This window comes from Callorhinus ursinus, unplaced genomic scaffold, assembly GCF_003265705.2.
Source record: "Callorhinus ursinus isolate GAN/ISIS: 27379988/994484 unplaced genomic scaffold, GSC_fseal_2.0 scaffold5, whole genome shotgun sequence".
In the NCBI taxonomy this organism is placed as follows: Eukaryota; Metazoa; Chordata; class Mammalia; order Carnivora; family Otariidae; genus Callorhinus; species Callorhinus ursinus.
Genome location: NW_027397067.1, coordinates 49,868,254 through 49,885,625, shown reverse-complemented (window position 1 = coordinate 49,885,625; position 17,372 = coordinate 49,868,254). Strand labels below are relative to the sequence as shown.

Here is a 17,372-nt window from a genome sequence, read left to right as displayed (position 1 = left end):
GGTAACTGCTATATATCCCAATTTCCTCAGACTGATGGCTAAGAATTCTAAAAGGTGAGACCTCTGTTGGAGTCAGCTCATTGCAGCTCCTGAGAGACACTCGTGTGCACCTCCTCCCAACTCCTCATTCAGTGAGGTCACTTTGGTAGCTTGAAATCAGCCGGTGGCAGGACTGACACCCCAGAAATAGGCAAGTGCTATAAATCAGGGCTTTTGGGGTGGTAAGAAAAGGGAAGGCAGAGCTGCTTGGCATACCACTGTATACAGGGACTCTCTAAATGCTCTCCCTTTGGGCTTTATCTAACCATTCAGCATTCACTCAGTAAATATTTATTGATAACCAATTGTGTGCCCGGCCCAGCTTAATCCTTACCACAACCTTCTGAGGCAAGTAGCGGTTTCCCAATCTCATAAAGTAAGAAATCAAGGCTTAGGGAGGTCACATAGTAACTCAGTGGCAGCTTCAGGACTCAGATCCAGGTTTTCCGACCTTCCAAGCCAATCCTTTTACCCTCTTGTGCTGCAGCATACTCATCACAACATCTAATCCCCACTCACACACATGGCCACCTGCCCCCATGCTCAGGAGGTCACCCCACCAACCTCCCCTCCTGCACACGGGGTTCATCTACTCTCAGACTGGCAGACTTACTGGAGAAACCATCCCTGAAATGAGAGGGCCCAGCTTTGTCACACTGTCCTTGAGAAATGTGCAGATGTGTCGAAGGGTAAATGGAAACATTTGGTGGATTGTAAACTATTACCAAAATGCAAGTTTTCCCTTTTCTAGGTCACCTCCATTGAACCTAGGGGTTGCTCATGTGCTGGGGATTCACTGTCCCTGAAGAGTTCAGTTCAGTGTGTGCTGAGAGCCTGAGTTCACCAGACAGGCATGGATTTCATTGGCTGCTCATTTGGACTGTTCAGTGCTGGGCCAGTGTCTGTTGTTTGGAATCTAGAAGTTCTGTTGTCTTTATTGATATTTTAGCTTCTTAGCGTCCATGGGTGGGTTGGTATTAGAACCTCCTTTGCAGCCCCAGATTCTTCTCTTTCGGTCTTCCTAGTCTCAGAAAAGGTAGCATCCTAGCACTCCACTCTCGGCAAACAATACAGTTACGTTTTTCCATCAGCTTAAAACTTCTAGTTTCCCCTGATCAGCTAACCAAAAAGCATTTCTGCAGTGATGCAGGTGTAATGATGATTGTAATTAATATTTATCTATTGCACTGCATAGTGTGATATAATTCTTATCTTTGTCTTTCAACTAACTCATCACAATGACAATATCATCATTAAATGCTGTAAACCTAAACTGAACTTTCATCTGCCAGTGAAAACCACCGGCAACCTACCAGACAAGATGCCCTCTGTGTTCTGTATGTGACTTAGGATACCCTCTCACACGGTTTTATCCTCAAACCATTTTGTAGGATTGTGATATCATCAAGATGGAAAGAACTGCTGGTGGGTGAGATCATCGAATTTTTACCCGCCTGTACAGAGACGGAAAGACGACCCAACCCAGCTGAGCCTTCTGAGAGTGTGTTCTCAGTCAGGACACTGGTCCCTTGAGGTGCACCTTGAGAAAGCTGTCAAATGACTGTAGATAATGTCATTCTCGGGTGATTCTGTTGCCCAGTATCATATAAAAAGTTCTAAGAAGTCCTACAGTTAAGAAATCTTTCATTTAACAAATATGTCTTGAGCACCAGGCACTATCCAAGGTCCTGGGGATGCGGGCATAAATATGACAGCAGTGTTTGGTCTCAGAGACCTTAAATCCTACTTCCGTTTCACCTACAGTTTGTGGTGCTTAAGTTCCGGGTCTGCTGGAGACACTCATTACATCTCCCTGTGATGAGGTCAATTAGCCACTGGAATAAAGGAGTCTGGAGATTGGGAGAGATCAGAGCTGAACCTAAAATTTGGGAATTGTGGCATGTAAATTTGAAACCCTAAGTCCGAGGCTACCAAGGAGACTGTAGGCAGAGAAGAAAGGGGGCTTGAGATGGAGCTCTGGGGCAGCCGGCAAAGGAGCCTGAGAAAGCTGACAGCGAGGTAGGAAGAAAACCAGGAGAACATGGAGAAGAGAAGGCAGGCAGAGAAGAGACCTCTCTCTTTGTTCAACCCAGAGCCATCTGCTTCTTGCTCTTGCTCTTCCATAAATGTCCTTTAAGAATTAAGTATGGGTTTAGCCGGGACACTCAGGATTGAGTCGACGTTAATCACTGTACTCATCGGGGATACTAGGGAACGAAGCCCACTTTATTTCGGACCCAGCCGCATGGGATAGCTCATGAGCATGGTGCCCTGGTCTCCCCACATGCTGGGGGTCGTGTCAGGACTGAGCACTTCACACTTCAGATGGAGACTTGTCATTGTCCCCGGAGAGAAGTCACAAGAGTTGTAGGTTAGGTCTACTCAGAAAACGAATGTGCCACTCAGCTTCTGAATGACGCAGTGACGGCTTGAGAGTTTGTAGAATGTGTACTGTCACCTTTTTGCTTTGTCCCCGTGAACATCTACTGAGGTTCTGAAATAAACACCGAGTGCAATGCCAGGGGCAGGAGACAGTACAAAGATGAACAAGATGTGGGTCTAGCATTAAAGAGTTTAGGTAACCCACCTCTAAGGGTAAGAGAGGTGAAAAGTACTGGGAGGCTTGGGACCAGAACTTAAATTGTCTCTGATTGCTGTCCAGGCATCTATCAAAGGGGAAGACTGTCAAGTGTGGAGCAGAAAAGCCTCCTCAGAGAGGGTTGGTTTGTTTCTGAGGTGGCGGTGCGGGCAGGAGTGGTTCTGGCGGGAAATCGGGCCCTGCCTCCCCAGAGCCTCAGAGGCAGGTCAGGGTGGGACTGTGTGCAGATCAGACCTGGCCAGCGAGGCCAGAGATACATGGTGGCCACTGTGACCAGAGTGACCAGCCAGGCTCCGAGTGCAGCCAGAAAGTGGTTCTTAGACGACCAGCTGAGCTGAGACCTGCCCACGGCTGGCAGCCGGCCAGAGAGGCGCGGCCCTGAGACCAGAGAAACGGTGAAGCCCAACAACGGAGTGTGAGGGGAAACGGAGCTTCAGCCCGGGCTAGAACAACCCACCCAAAGAGGAAACAAAGCTCCGAAGGGGATCTCCTGCCCATCACACCCTTGGTAGAACGTGATCAACTGTGTATTGAGTATTTGTTATGGAAAAACAGAGCAAGTACCCCAGCCCCGAATCTGCTGGAAGAGAGGGACAGGTAAACAAATGGTTACAGAAAACTGGTGAGCAGGATAGAGGACGTGTCAGGGGAGGTTAAAGCTTCCTGGACTGATGATTGTCCGGGCTGAGTTACAGAAGAGGAATCTGCGATATTTAGGCCCAAAGGAGGGTGGTAATGCCGGCATGGGCAAGCGCATAGCCCTGGCAGGAGGACCTGGGAAGGACACTGGTCACCTGATTTGAGTCACGTGCTTCCCACCCCCCACCCCCGCCGAGGCTGCAGCAGGGGTCGGGGAAGGATCCTCAGCCTGCCCCTGACTGAGGAGGGCAGTTCCCCGGCGTGTCAGCCCTGCCCCCATCAGTGGTAGCCACCAGCTCCCACAAAGGAGTCCAGGAGAGGAAAAAGTAAGAGCTGAAAACCACAAGCCGTGAAGTTTCAAAGGAACTGTTGGATGAAGAGGGAGACAGGGTGGAGCTGATGAGGGACATGTAGCATGTCAGGTGACACAAAGATCTGCCCATTTAGGTCACGGGAGATTGATCGGAAATACACCACAGGTTTGGCCGAGTGTCATTGCTGAAAGGAAGAGAGAAAGGCAAGACCCTTCAGATTGTAGGCAACTCAGGGAAGTGAATCCTGGCTTTCTTAGCCGGTTCTGATGACGCCTGTTAATTATGTTTAAGTTCCCTTTACAGCCTCAGACGTGTCCCAGTGTGGATCGATTCTATGGTCACCCTGGGCGTAAGTGATAGATCAGACAGTCTGGCTTGGAAAGTAAACCAGGGGAGGAGAAAACAGGAAGACCTCCTTGAAGGGGAAGATGTGGTCAAAGAGTGGGGTATTAAGAGGGTTTAAATTTTCAGGGGTGGTTGGCTTCAGGTAACCCCAAAGTCGAGGGGCTGGGTGGCAGAAATAGGAAGCGGGTCCTCTGTTTCCCGGTATGGATGTTCCTCAAGATGACAACAGCATCCAGGGTGAAGAGAGGGACAGAGTCAACAGTGAGCCAAAATGCAAGTCCAGCAAATCATCTAACCAGACACAGAAAGTGGACGGAGACCTGGGCTGCTGAGCAGGGGAGGGCAGGGCTCCTCCCAGGCACTATGCGCTCAGCCTGCACCAGACGCTATGCGCTCAGCCTGCACCAGACGCTGTACTTCAAATCTCAGAGCAGAAGGGACAGTCTCTGTGTTGTTCTTTGTTTTGTCCTCTGTGCCTGGCAAAATACCTGGGGCGGTCTGTGTTCAATAAATATTGAATGAAGGAAGGAAATGCTTTGTATCTGGGAGATGGCTTTTATTCCCTCTGTTTCCTAGACGAGTGAGTAGACTCGGGGGGCTCTGTTAGCTTGCCAGCGTCCTACAACTAGAGCATCGTATGCCAAAGCCCACATTGTTGATCACTACAATATATTCCTTTGTGTGGTCAGAACAAGACAAATGTTATTTGTGTGTGTGTGTGTGTGTGTACATATTTATGTGTACACACATATTTATTAAGAGCTTCTTCTATGCTAGGCATTATTCTAAATGATTTACTTATTTGTCAGCCTCTCACAACCACCCCATAAAGTAGGTGCTGTTATGACTCCCCATGTAAATTGAGGCAACGGAAACACTGTGATAAGTAAACGTGCCCAGTCTGGTGTCAGAGCCCAGGCCCGTAATCACTGTCTTGCTGCGTCTTGACTTGTCAGTGAATGTGTATCCATGTTTACAAACAGTATGCTTTAGTTACTTCTTGTGAATTCCTTTGTTTATAAAATCCAGATTTCTAAACTCTGAGCAAGCCCTGAATTAACTCAAGCGGAATCCAGTGGCGGGGGGGACAGGGGAGTCCGCTGCTCAACCGGCCACCCGAGAGGTGTAGTGAGAGATGTGAAATTGTGTGGTTGGCTGATGACACGCAGGAGCAGGTGAGAAAATGAGAAAACCCCCACACAGGTGGCTAGAATCTGAAAATCATGCTCCGAGTCTTGGGAAAGGTACCACAAAGCAGTCTAGGAACACAGACATCTCAGATGGAAACTAAAGGGGAGGGTAGTAGGTCGGGAGGACTGCAAGGTGGTAATAGAACGAGAAGGGCGTGAGGATGTAGCAGAGGCTTCAGTGTAAGTTTCAGTGAAAAGAACAACCGCTCGAGAGTGCTCCCTAGGCCTTTGTCAGACACAGCAAAGAGTGGGGCACAGCACAGGTCCCTGAGGTGGCCTGGAATTTCTGTGAAAGGGCAAGGGGTGGGAAGCACGTGATATGTAAATTTGCAAGATTCGTTTTTTTTGCTCTCACACTTCATCAAAGGAGCTGCATTACCCTCTGAATTACGGAAGTCAATGAACATGAACTGCTCTGTTTCAGACTTGCATGCCTATTCCCGTGGAGCGTGAACCCTACAAGGGAGTAGTCATCACAGTAAGATCTAGAGAGACAAAAGAAGACTCCACAGCGGGGATCAGGAAACAGGCCCACCCCTGAGCTGGGTGCTGTGGGTAAGGGACGGTGCGCAAAGAAAGTATTCCTGCATGACAACCTATGAAATCAGCTTCTCTGTCTTCGTAAGCATTTGAAGAGTCCAAGGCCAAGGTCAAAGGCTTCGTAAGTCTCCAGGGCAGGTTAGCTAAGGGGAGACTGATAAAAGACCTCTTGACGCAGAACACTTGATGAGCCTCCAGATGGAAGAAGGCCTTGGTCTAGTCAGAGTTTCATTCTCTGAGCTGTTAGGAAACATTCAGCAAAGCCTTGAAGTATCAAATATGAGCAAGAGGCAAGTAGGCCAGTAGCATACAGAGGGACCTGTTACTGAGGAAATATGACATGTCTTAAGACAGATTATAATTTCGTGGTCAGAATTTATAAACTATTCAATTAGGGCTTTATCTGAGAAAACAAATCTTCGTATTGTAAATGCAACTATGTTCTAGAACTTAGAATGAATGAAAAAATAATCAAGTGTTGCTTTGGGGGGTATAATTTTTCAGGAAAATTATTTGATAGGATTTGATGTATTTTATTGTACACTTAATTTTTGGAATGATATTGAAAAAATATTTCAGTACTTCCTCAGTTTTGTCTTTTGACATCCAGATCTTTCTTTTTTCAAGCGTCTATTATCATCCTCCCTTCCTCCCTCCCTTTTTTTTTTTCATTTATTTTCTGGTCCTGCCCTGTCAGATGTCTATTTGGGAGTGGCTTTGCCAACACCACTGAATTCATTAAATCTACATGTTTTGCCAGTTTGCAATTTCACTAAACTCTAAATAATGAACAGAGGTAGGTGTTTGTGTTAATTAGGGACACTGCTAAAGGACTAGTTTTATACATAACCGCTTAGAAGTTGTACATTTTCACATTAAGACAACCGATGCTTCCCTAAACCCCGTGACTTGAATAATGAGGTGCTGTGACTGTGCTGTCTTCTTTTTATTATGGAATGTTGTCTTTAACAATGCTCTACAGCCAAAAGTTTCAAGTCTTGTTTTTTTGTTTTTTGTTTTTTTGTCATTTCCTTCCTATTGGAGTTATTTTTCCAATCCAGGAAGATTGTGTTAAAAATTCAGAGGAAGATTAGCAAAAGGGAGACAATCTATCGAATGCTGCAACATGCTATTAACAGAATTTATAGGAGCAGGATTAGTGTTTTCTTTGATTATAGCATTTCTTGGGGGTTAGGCTTGAGTTCTGCATCTCTTTGTGAGGGAGAATGTTACACTGAGTTCCTTTTATTCTGTTCAAAGGTAAAATCAGAGAAAAGGATTCTGCTGTTCCCATCACTGTGAAGCGTTGTCAGCCCATGGAGAAGCAGGCCTTATTTCAACCCCCCAAGATCCTTTTGAAAAAATAATCACGCCAGGCCTCTTTGATTTCCTTTCAGAAGCAATTGCTGTTTTTCTTACTGTGACTTTGTTGTTGTGTAAGATTGAAGACATAAATGAATATTATTGTGATGGGAAGTCGATGTGAAAATTCACTGAAGATACTTTAAAATGTCATCTTCACTTGTCCTGGATTTCTTACTTGGAAATTTTAAAAATCACTTTCTTGTTGAAGGATTTTTTAATGGCTACATTTGTTTAAAAACAGCGAACTCTGTGATTTTACATGCAACTATAATTAATAAACATTTAGATCTTCATTTTATATCCTGTTTTCTGGGTTATTTGTATCTTCTTCTAACTTGTAGGATTGGGACTCTGGGAGGCTGGGTTTGATTCAAAAGCATAATTTCCTATTGACATCTGTTTCAGCAACTCCTGGAAAGCGGGTCCCTGAGCAAACCTCATGTAATTAAACTGGATACTCAACCTTAGATTAAGTCCAGGCAAATTATCCAAGCACATAGATGAGTGCAGGATTTGGGGGAATTAAAGAGAATCAGCATGGCCAAAAGATGCTACAGTGGTACCTTCCCTCTCCTGTGCTTCCGGATCTGTCCTGTGATCCTTCTGTGTATGCAGAGAAGCTGAGCTTCTATTTCTTCTCCTAGGTAACTAAGTCAAGAGGAATTTTTAAAACATGGGGAAAATCAGGGCAATTATGCTCTCATTGCAGATACATCTGCCCCTGACTTACTCTCTTAGCTCAGGAGTGCACCTGCACCTTTGACAAAGAGTGATAGGAATCCAGTTGACTCAATTATAATTTGTTCTGGACACACAGAAAAAAGGACATGAACTACACTTAAAGAAGGCTTACAGGTCTTTTTTGTCAGGTAAGAGATATCTTAAAATATTTTGTTAGTATTCTCCCCTGCTTTGGTTGACAATAGAAACTCCGCAGTAAAATGCCTGAAACCTCTGAAAAGAAATCATTAAATTGCTTTCTTACTGAAAAGCCAGTTCCCACTCATCCTTCGGCATTTGGCTTAAATATCAGCCCTTCTCAGAGGTTTTCCCAGATCCAACATGGGAGGTCATGTTAGGTCGTGTTCCTCTTTACCAGGGTCCTGCCTACGCACCATCACAGCACCTGTCTTACTGTGCTATAATCACTGCTTTAGGAGTCTGTCTCCTCCAGGATACTGAATGCTCCTTCAGGGCAGGGCCCGTCTGGGTCACTGTCATTTTCCCAGCATCTAGCAGAGTGCCTGGGAATTGATGGGCATTCAATGCATCTTTATTAATTTTAAAATAAAGGAGGAAGCAAAGGAGTTCCCGCTAAGTTCCTAAATTGATAGGGATGAAATGAGTGAGAACTCTGAACAAAACAGGGACGAAATTGGTGGAGTATGTGAATGTAAAGGTACTTTAAATGCAGAGTGAGGATTCCTTATCTGTTGGACAGATCCATTCTGGAGAATGAAATAGCTATAGGATTCTGTGTCAACAAAGTCATTTGAAACGGATATGGGGACTCCTTTGTATTAGGCTTGTCATGAATATTTTTGTAGAAACCTAATTCTAAATAACAATATAAAGCCATAGGAAAATGGGATTCAAGCTATTAATATTTAATACCATGTTTTTCAGGATTGCCTCCGGTATACAAAATGAGATCCCTTTATCACTAAACGATTGCATTTTCAAGGTCTGTGCAAAGAACAGATGGAATGAGTAGCATTCCTTCATTTTCACCTTCCGTTGCTTGCTTCCTTCAGTCGTCAGTATGATGTACTGGAAAGCCAAAAAAGTGTGTGCTCTAAACTTCTGTTTACTAACTGTGAGGTCTTTAGTAATTTTTAAAATCAAAATATGAGTTGATTAAAACATACAAAAAGCAAAAAAATGAACATAACCACACCTATATATCTATCATCCCATGTAAGAAATACAACGTCACCAACACAATCGAAGTGCCCTGTTTTCTTCTCCATTCCCAGTCCCCTCCCTCCCCCACAGGAACCAGGGTTCTGTCTGAGTCTGGTGTTTTATTCCCATGCGCATCTTTTATACCCTTGCTACGCATGCGCAGATGTCTAAGCATTGTGTTGTATGTGGTGAAATGTTATAGAAACATTATATAGTATGCCTTGGGGGTTTTTTTTGTTTGTTTTTTAGTGCATATGGTTTTGATTCCTGCTTTTTTTGCAGTCAAGGTGTTTGGAAGTTGTTTGTTTTGATCAGTACTAATTTTTTTTTAAGATTTTATTTATTTATTTGACAGAGAGAGAGACAGCTAGAGAGGGAACACAAGCAGGGGGAGTGGGAAAGGGAGAAGCAGGCTTCCCATGGAGCAGGGAGCCCGATGTGGGGCTCGATCCCAGGACCCAGAGATAATGACCGGAGCCGAAGGCAGTCGCCTAACCAACTGAGCCACCCAGGTGCCCCTTGATCAGTACTAATTCTCATTCCATTTTATTGCCACATAACATTCCACTGTGTGAGCACACCACAATCTATTGACTTTCCTGTTGATGGGCATTTAGGTTGTTTCCATCGTCTTGCTCTATCACCCACGATGCTGCTGTAAGCATTTCCGTACAGGTCTCTCCTGTGACGCATGAGAACTCCAGGGGATGTGGCTGCAGAGCAGAAGAGTGTGGCTGGGGGGTCCGCGAGTGTGCGCATTCTCCCCTGACTTAGATTCTGGCAAATTGTTCTCTAAGTGGAAAGTTATGCTAATGAGGCTCCCTTTCGCTGTGAAGGTTCATTGATCTAACTAAGCCTCAGTGTCTTCATTTATAAGATGAGACTGGTAGTAGTATTAACCTAACACCCGAGGCTGCTGGGAGGGTTGGGAAGCCCATCCTGCATGGTCTGCACAAGTAGCTCGCATTACTGTGCCATGTGGCGAATTGCTAAAAGACATGCCACCCAGAGATTGCCCCAGTCTTGACTCTGCTCTCTCCGTGGGGAAGGAAGCTCCCCGGGCTTGGTGGTGCCGGCCCCTTCCGCGGCCTCAGGAGCATGGAGGCCTAGCCTAGAAGGCATAATGAGAGCGGGGTGCGGTGAGAACACAGCATGGGTCCGCAGAGGGCTCAGAGGTCCACAGCATGGGAGCTCCCAAGAGGTGCCCTGTGAGCAGTGGGAACGGGCTGACACAAGCTGAAACACGGGGGTGGGTGGAGACTGGCTCTCAAGCGCCCCCTGCAGGTCCAGCGGGTCCGGAGGTCAGCTCCTGCAGCTACAGCTCTCTACCCTCTTGTCCCAACGTTCGCTCTCGCCTCCGCCCGCCCACTGGACAGAAGGTGGCATCCTGTAGGGGAAGGATCATGGGCCCGTCGCAGGCCTTAAAGCCACAAAAGCTGGATCTGTACCACTTGACTGAGACCCTTGACCTTCCTGAGCCTCAGTTTCTCTGTTGGTAAGGTGGGAATAATTAATACCTCCTTTGCAGGGGTTAATTGAGACTATGAATTGAGAGGATATGTGTAGAGCTTCCGGCTCTCCGCCACTGGAGGTCAGATTCGCCCTCTGCCCCGTGCCCTTCCCTGACACCCACTTCTCTCCTCCTTACCTTCTTTTCCAGCTACCTGCTCTGGAGCCCCCTGAAGGCGCAAATAGAGTAATTAGATTTCTTTTTGTCAAACCCACTCTCTCCCTTTCCTTCTTTTTGCAGAATATCTGTAGACAAGGTAAAAAAAAAAAAAAAGCAATGGATCTATCATTTATTAAACACCTACTGTTTATCGAACCCTAAACGAAACCCCTCTGTGTGGGCTACCTCTGTTCCCCAAAGGCACAGTGAGTGGCACAGTGAGGTGCTCCGTGAATTCATCTTAGGAATAAAAGAAGAAAGCGGTGGTGATGACAAAGGAGGAGGAGAGAAATAATTCACGAAGGAAAATTCACACTACAGCAAATTATTATTCGTGTTCGGGGGTCAGGACTGCCCCTCTAGCCTGTCGGGGGGAATTTTGACATATATTTGCCTATGTTTTATTTCAGTCTGCATGAAAATCTAATATGATAAAATAATTATGTTACAGGTATTGTGCCAAATATTTGCAACTGCAAATTGTAATTGTAAGCTCCTTGAGGACTGGGACAATTTCTTAAGAGCTTGTGCCTCGGACAACACCAGCACAATGATTTACGCAGCGTAGACCTTTACAATGGGCTGAGTGAGTGGAAATTAATGTATCACAGCTAAGGGGATTTAGGGGGAAATGTCCAAATTTGGAAAGGCTTTCTAAAGAACAAAGATTTTTAAATCCTGTTTTTTGAAGGCACTTACGTCTGCCAGAGAGAGAGAGAGAAGTAGGTTTTAGGAAGGAAAACAGTACAACAAAAGCGCAGGTGAGCTCACCCCTGGGGCTGCCCTTGAGGCTCTGCACGGACCCACGAGGGTTACATAACAAGCTGCTGGAGTAGGGAAGCATCAACAGGGCTTTTTAAAGACTGCTTTTTGCCTGAAAATAGGATGTAGTCTCCACAAGAATACAGGACCTTTGGCTTTTTCTGTATTGAAACCTATAAATGTGCTCAGTAGATTCTTAACACTTCTTCGGCCCTTATTAGGTGTCTGGCCCAGTGCTAAGCTCTGTACAGACACTGCCATTTCATTCCCCCTGCGGTCCTATGAGGTAGATGCTATCATGATCATCCTGATTGAACAGATGAGACAACAAAGCCTCAGAGAAGTTAAATAATTACCCAAAGGCATTCAGCTGGTCAGCGGGTGACTCAGGATGTGAATCCCAGCCCACTTGACTCCACTTGACCGTGATGGTGTATTCCTTAGTCAAGATTTTCAAAAGAACCCACTCCTGGATGATGTACAGTTGCCTGAATTTCATTAAAGCCAGATAAAGTCATGGCAGCTAACAATCATTAAGATCCTACCTATTAGAGCCCGACATACTTTATAAGTATTAGTTCACACCATCCTCCGAGAAGGGGATTGTGGTTGCCCCCATTTTATACATGGTGAAACTGAGGCACATTAATTATAACTTCTCAGACCCTAGATATGTCACGGGATGACCTGGAAGGGGGTTTCCAAGGTGTATTAAGTCTTCTCGGTAAACAGTTTCTGAACCACCTAAGACAGTGCTGGGGTAAGGCATAAGCACTTAACACTAGACTGAACACAAAGTAAATCCCCAATCAACGTTAGCTACTGTTATGTCTTTGAACTTAACTGCTTTGTTGCTCTACATCAAGGTGGAATAAAGCCGTCTAATGCCATTTGAGGAGCCTACGGTCTCCTCTGAGTCACACTTCATGGCCATTGTTGCTCAACAGCACAGTCCCAGAACTAAAACTGAAAGACAAAACAAACCCTTGTACAAAAGAAAATTCCACAGTGATCGATGGACTGTTATCTTCCTATTTACTTTCGTTGGCTCTCTGATTGAAAAGCGATTTACATTATTAGCCGCTGAGGGGCAGGGAAGCACATGCTCTTGCTTCAGTAATTTATGAAACCACTTGAGAAATAAACCTTGCTGTTTTCAAATTTTCTCATGAGCCAACTAAACATACGTCTTTCGGTCTCATAAAATTTATTATTTGAGTTAATTATTAGGGAATGAGATGTCAACAATACATGAAATACATTTCTGCAATTCATTCTTCCGAAGTCATAAATGTTTCGAAATTTTATTTTCACAAAAACCAAACTTAAACTCTGGGTGTTTATGCCTCAAAACTTGTATCAGAATAGAAAGAGAGAAGAGCACCTGTGTGGCTCAGTGCGTTAAGCAGCTGCCTTCAGCTCAGGTCCTGATCCCAGGGTCCTGAGATGGAAGCCCCAGCATGGGGCTCCCTGCTCAGCGGGGAGCTTGCTTCTCCCTCTCCCTCTGCTTCTCTCGCGCGTGCTCTCGCCCTCTTTCTCAAATAAATGGATAAAATCTTAAAAATAAAATAAAAAATAAAAAAAAGAATAGAAAGAGAGAGGGCTGTTTGCAGGACAAAATCTTCATTACATTCAAACACAGATCAGACTTAAACTTCACTCGGGCAGGAAATGAAAGCATCATAGAGATTTAAAGCCAGAAAGATCTTCTAGCCCCACAGAAGAGAGATGAGCAAAGAGAGCCCCACAGGCTATCTTGCCCTAGGTTCCACTCCTGGCTCATGCCCTTGGGCAACTAACATTTATTGAGTATTCATCATGTGCCAGATATTGGCACCAGAGATAAAATTGTGAGCAAAAGCACATATGGCCCCTGCCCTCCCGCAAAAAACAGACATGGATCAAACAATCCCAAACCAGCCTAAATCTGTCACTGTTCCAAGTGCTACAAAGAAGAGGTATACAGTGAAATGAGAACCTGAGGGAAAAGACCTGATGATTTGGAGAATGGCCAGGCAGGGCTTCCCAGAGAAGGTGACGGATGAGCTGGGACCTAAAGTAGGATATAACCAGGCAAATCCGGCAGGAAATGTCTTCCTGCAGAGAACAGGGTGTGGGCCTGGGGGTGGGGAGGGCAAGGACCTGCAAGTCGGAGTAAGGGAACAAAGGCTGGAACATCTGGTGGGAGAGAGAGGGCGAGACAGACAGACAGAGACAGAGAGGACAGAGAAGAAAGGGAGGCGGGAACCAGGACAGCTGTTCATCCTACGAGCCACGGGAGCCTTTGCAAAGTCTTCAGCAGAAATGCGACCCTGACGGATCTGAGTGGCAGATCAGAGGCTGGGGTTTGGGCATGGTTTATTGGAGATGCTTGTGAGCAATCCAAGGGGAAAGATCAAAGAGGCTGCTGGACATCTAGAGGAGAAAGCAGGGTCCAAGATTTCAATTTGCAGATCCCCTCCAAACGGGAAGAGTTTCGGTTTCCTTACTTTTAAGTTGAAATCATCACAGTGTCCACCTCAGGATGAAAAGGGATAATGTAGAGCAATCACTTAGCACAGTGGCAGCCCCCGGGAGGTATTCCGTAGAAGTCAGCTCGGGGCATGATAATTATCAAGGAACTTATTTCCTGGGCTCTATCGCTGGTCAGTCACCTGAGAGGAATGAACCCTACAGGCAATTATGAGATTCCTGAGATTCAACAGCTCCACTGTGGCCCGCTCTCAACTCACTGCCCTAACAAAATGTAGAGGCCAGTTCGCTGATGTAGAGACCCCAGTTTCTGAGCAGTAGCATCCGAACCCTATAGATATGACCCATGTAAAAAGACCTCAAATCTCCAATTCCTCAAGATAACCCAAAGTACTGGGCCCCTGATTATGCCTCAGTTTTGTGATCTGGAAATACAAGTATTGAAACTCCTGACATCCAAGCAATGAGGTGGGGATGAAGTGAGAGCATTTCTTCACATCTTTTCTGAAATTAAGTGGGTATAGAGAACTAAATACATTTTGCTATGTGACATGGTGGGTGTGAAGCTCTGGCAACGCGTCTGACAGGCAGAAGGCTCTGGGCCCTTCCCTGTGATGTAACTGCACCCTCCTATACTTAGCACATCACTCACTTGTCTCCTCAGAGGCAAATGGTCGCTTTTACTTTGTGCCAGGCAATGTGCTAGACTCCAGGCATATGAAATCACCCCTTTATGAATGAGCCGGGCTTGGTAGGGTACAGGCATAAAGTAACTATATTCTTCTCCTATGGTCTGAATTCATTCTCTCCTCTCCCTCAGATGACATTTCGGGCAGATGCCATAGCTCTGATGATTCTGCTTAGATACCAAGTGAACAGGAGTCTTGTTTCGGCATTAGAAAATCACTTCCGGCCTAATGATCACAAAACTGCAGTCCAGTCTAGGATAATCACTGAACTTCTGAAGCTGGTGAATCAGTGGGCCCTTCTCACCAACGATGCCCGCTTTCTTCTCTCACCCGTGCTCCCCTTCTCCCCACTCACCTGGCACAGTCTCTGACCATCCCGTCATCCACAGGGCAGGATTGGGCAAGTCATTCAACCGCTGTGCCACAGCGTCATCAACGATAAATGCTGGAAGCATTTTGTCTCCCTCACTGGATTAGCGGCGGCTTAATGAAAATATCTGTGTCTAGCACATGATAGACATGCAGTAAATGCGGCAAGTACTATTATTGGTGCCTTCCCTTTTGCCTATAACTATGCTTAAGTTTCTCCTACCCTAAAGAGATTTCTTGACCCTATTTTTGACTCAAATTATTTTGATTCTACTTGTCCTTCCTTCCCAGCCCAGTTTGGAAGAGGAGCCCATATTTACCTCCCTGTCAATTCACTCCTCAAAACTTCCCAGTCTTGGACCCACCCACCACAACTGGACTGGTCCCGATGTTCACCAGTCACCACGTCCCAAGACAGCCCACTCACCCTCTATTAGTCGACACAAATATTCTCTGGTTGAAACTTACATTTCCTTTGACTTCGATGACATTGCATTAATTAATTCCCTAACTAACTTAAGAAACAAGGAGCCTTAAGATCCTTGCTAAGTTTCGCTTTGTTAAACCTCACTGGAAAGGAGCTCAGGCAGGTCTTTTCTTCAAGTAGGGAGAATGAGGAAGAGATCAAGGCCACGCTCAACAGTGACAGGAAAGGCAGACTGAACACCAGCCTCTGGGCACGTGGTCCAAAGCTCTACCCTGTGGCTTGAGTTATAGGAGAGAATGCTCTCAGTCCCCTTGCTGCAGAAAGCTTTGGTGTTTCTCGGTGACAGGTACCAGGCACTGAGCTAGGTACCAGGACATAAAGATGAAGTCCCTGAGCCTAGACAGGCAGGCAAATCAGCGGCTCCAGTACAGTGTGGGAAGAACCGTGGCAGTGGCAAGGTGTTTAAGAACAGAGAAGGAGGACGGCAATCAAAGATCCCTCTGCAGCTCCTGCAAGCCCTTCTCAATCTTCTCCATCTTCTGCCTCAGCCACCCTTCTCTGTCCTCCCTCCTGAAGCCGCCTCTCGATGCCGCAAACCTTGCGCCACATCGCAGTTAAATTCAGCCCACACCCAGGAGGAACCAAGAGCCAGATCTTTGATTTCTCTTGTACCCCTCATGGCAAGCAACACCTCAGTGGGCAAATTCATCGCTGTTCCCAAGTGTCTAACACAGTACCTGGCACGTAGTAGGACAGAAAAGTCTTGTTGAATAAACACGTTATCAGTGAATCATAGTGAAACAGAATTGGTGTAATTAACGGAATATTTTGAGACTTCTTGAGGATAGAATCAACCCTTCCTTCTCTGAGACTGAGGATCCTTTTATGCCTTGTTGTTTGTGGGTGGGAAAGATGGTATGTGTGTGTGGTAGGGGGAGGAGTGGGGGCAATAATCGATCGTAAGTGCCCCCTGTGGCTACGTCATTCCAAGCCCCTTGGCAATTCTTGACTTGTCTGCTCTCTGAGTTTCTAAGGCATAGAGCATACAATTCTGACAACCCTCAGCCATAAATATTCTGGAAGAGTTTGGAGTTCTACTATCCCATAGCACTGTCCCCATCAGAGTCCTTGCCTTGAGAGAGCCTCTGAAACAAAACCATCAGTTACACTCTTGTGACTGCCCCTACCATGTGCCTAACAGGAGTGTGTAACTGGTGATTTTGTTTGCTCAAACTCACCCTTTCAGAAGATGGCTTAATGGGTATGGGATTTCTGGGGGCGGAGGGGATGATAAAAATGTTCTGAAATTAGAAAGTTGTGTTGGTTGCCCAACCTTATGAATGTACAAAAAGCCACTAAATTGTACACTTTAAAATGGTTACAATGGTCAGTTTTATGTTGTTATGTATTTTATCACAATATAACACTAAAAAGAAAATAGGCACACATAACCATTTTAAATTGAATTGATGAATGTAAATAAGGGATTTGGGAGTTTCGGTGGTTGTAAAGTTGGGAAAGATGGAGAGGGGAGTGGCAGAGCAGGTTTCCTAATGACAATGACACACTTTAAGGAGCTCAGCCACAACACCCTCAGCCGTCTCCCCAGAGGTAAAAAAACAAATCCTTGCAGATGAGCTGAGACAATGAAATGGTCGGAGATTAGGAATCAGCAACAGTCACTGTGCAAACACTATTAAAACCAGAGCCGGTTATGTTAACAGTTTTGTTATGCCAAAATTGTAAGGAGCATTCTTCCCGATAAATTCATTTGTTAATTCAACAAGCACTTCTGGATGGGCTCTCTGTGCCAGGCGTTGTATGCCCCTTGCTCCAACCTCATTGTCTCTCCGGTGGTCTACACTCCGCCCACTCTCCAGGCTGAAAGCCTGTGGGTTGGAAGCTCCATGTGACCTTGCTCACGGTCATGAGACATGACCACAGGGTTCCATTTGCTCTGAACAGGTTCCTGAGATCAGGGTCCAACGGCCTGTGTTCTTAGCCCTCTTCTGCCCCTTTCTAGCCATGTGGCTTGGAGTCAATCACTC

General features: G+C 45.7%; 1 protein-coding gene across 1 annotated transcript in view; it reads left to right on the top strand.

The window, feature by feature from the left end:
* Positions 1–7,329, top strand: part of DPYS (dihydropyrimidinase) — a 70,560-nt gene extending 63,231 nt beyond the window's left edge. Inside the window, exons 9-10 of the mRNA XM_025871502.2 lie at positions 5,551–5,681; positions 6,927–7,329. Coding sequence (XP_025727287.1) covers positions 5,551–5,667 — 117 coding nt within the window. The 3' untranslated portion in view covers positions 5,668–5,681; positions 6,927–7,329. The remainder of the gene's footprint in view (positions 1–5,550; positions 5,682–6,926) is intronic.
* Positions 7,330–17,372: the final 10,043 nt, after the last annotated feature.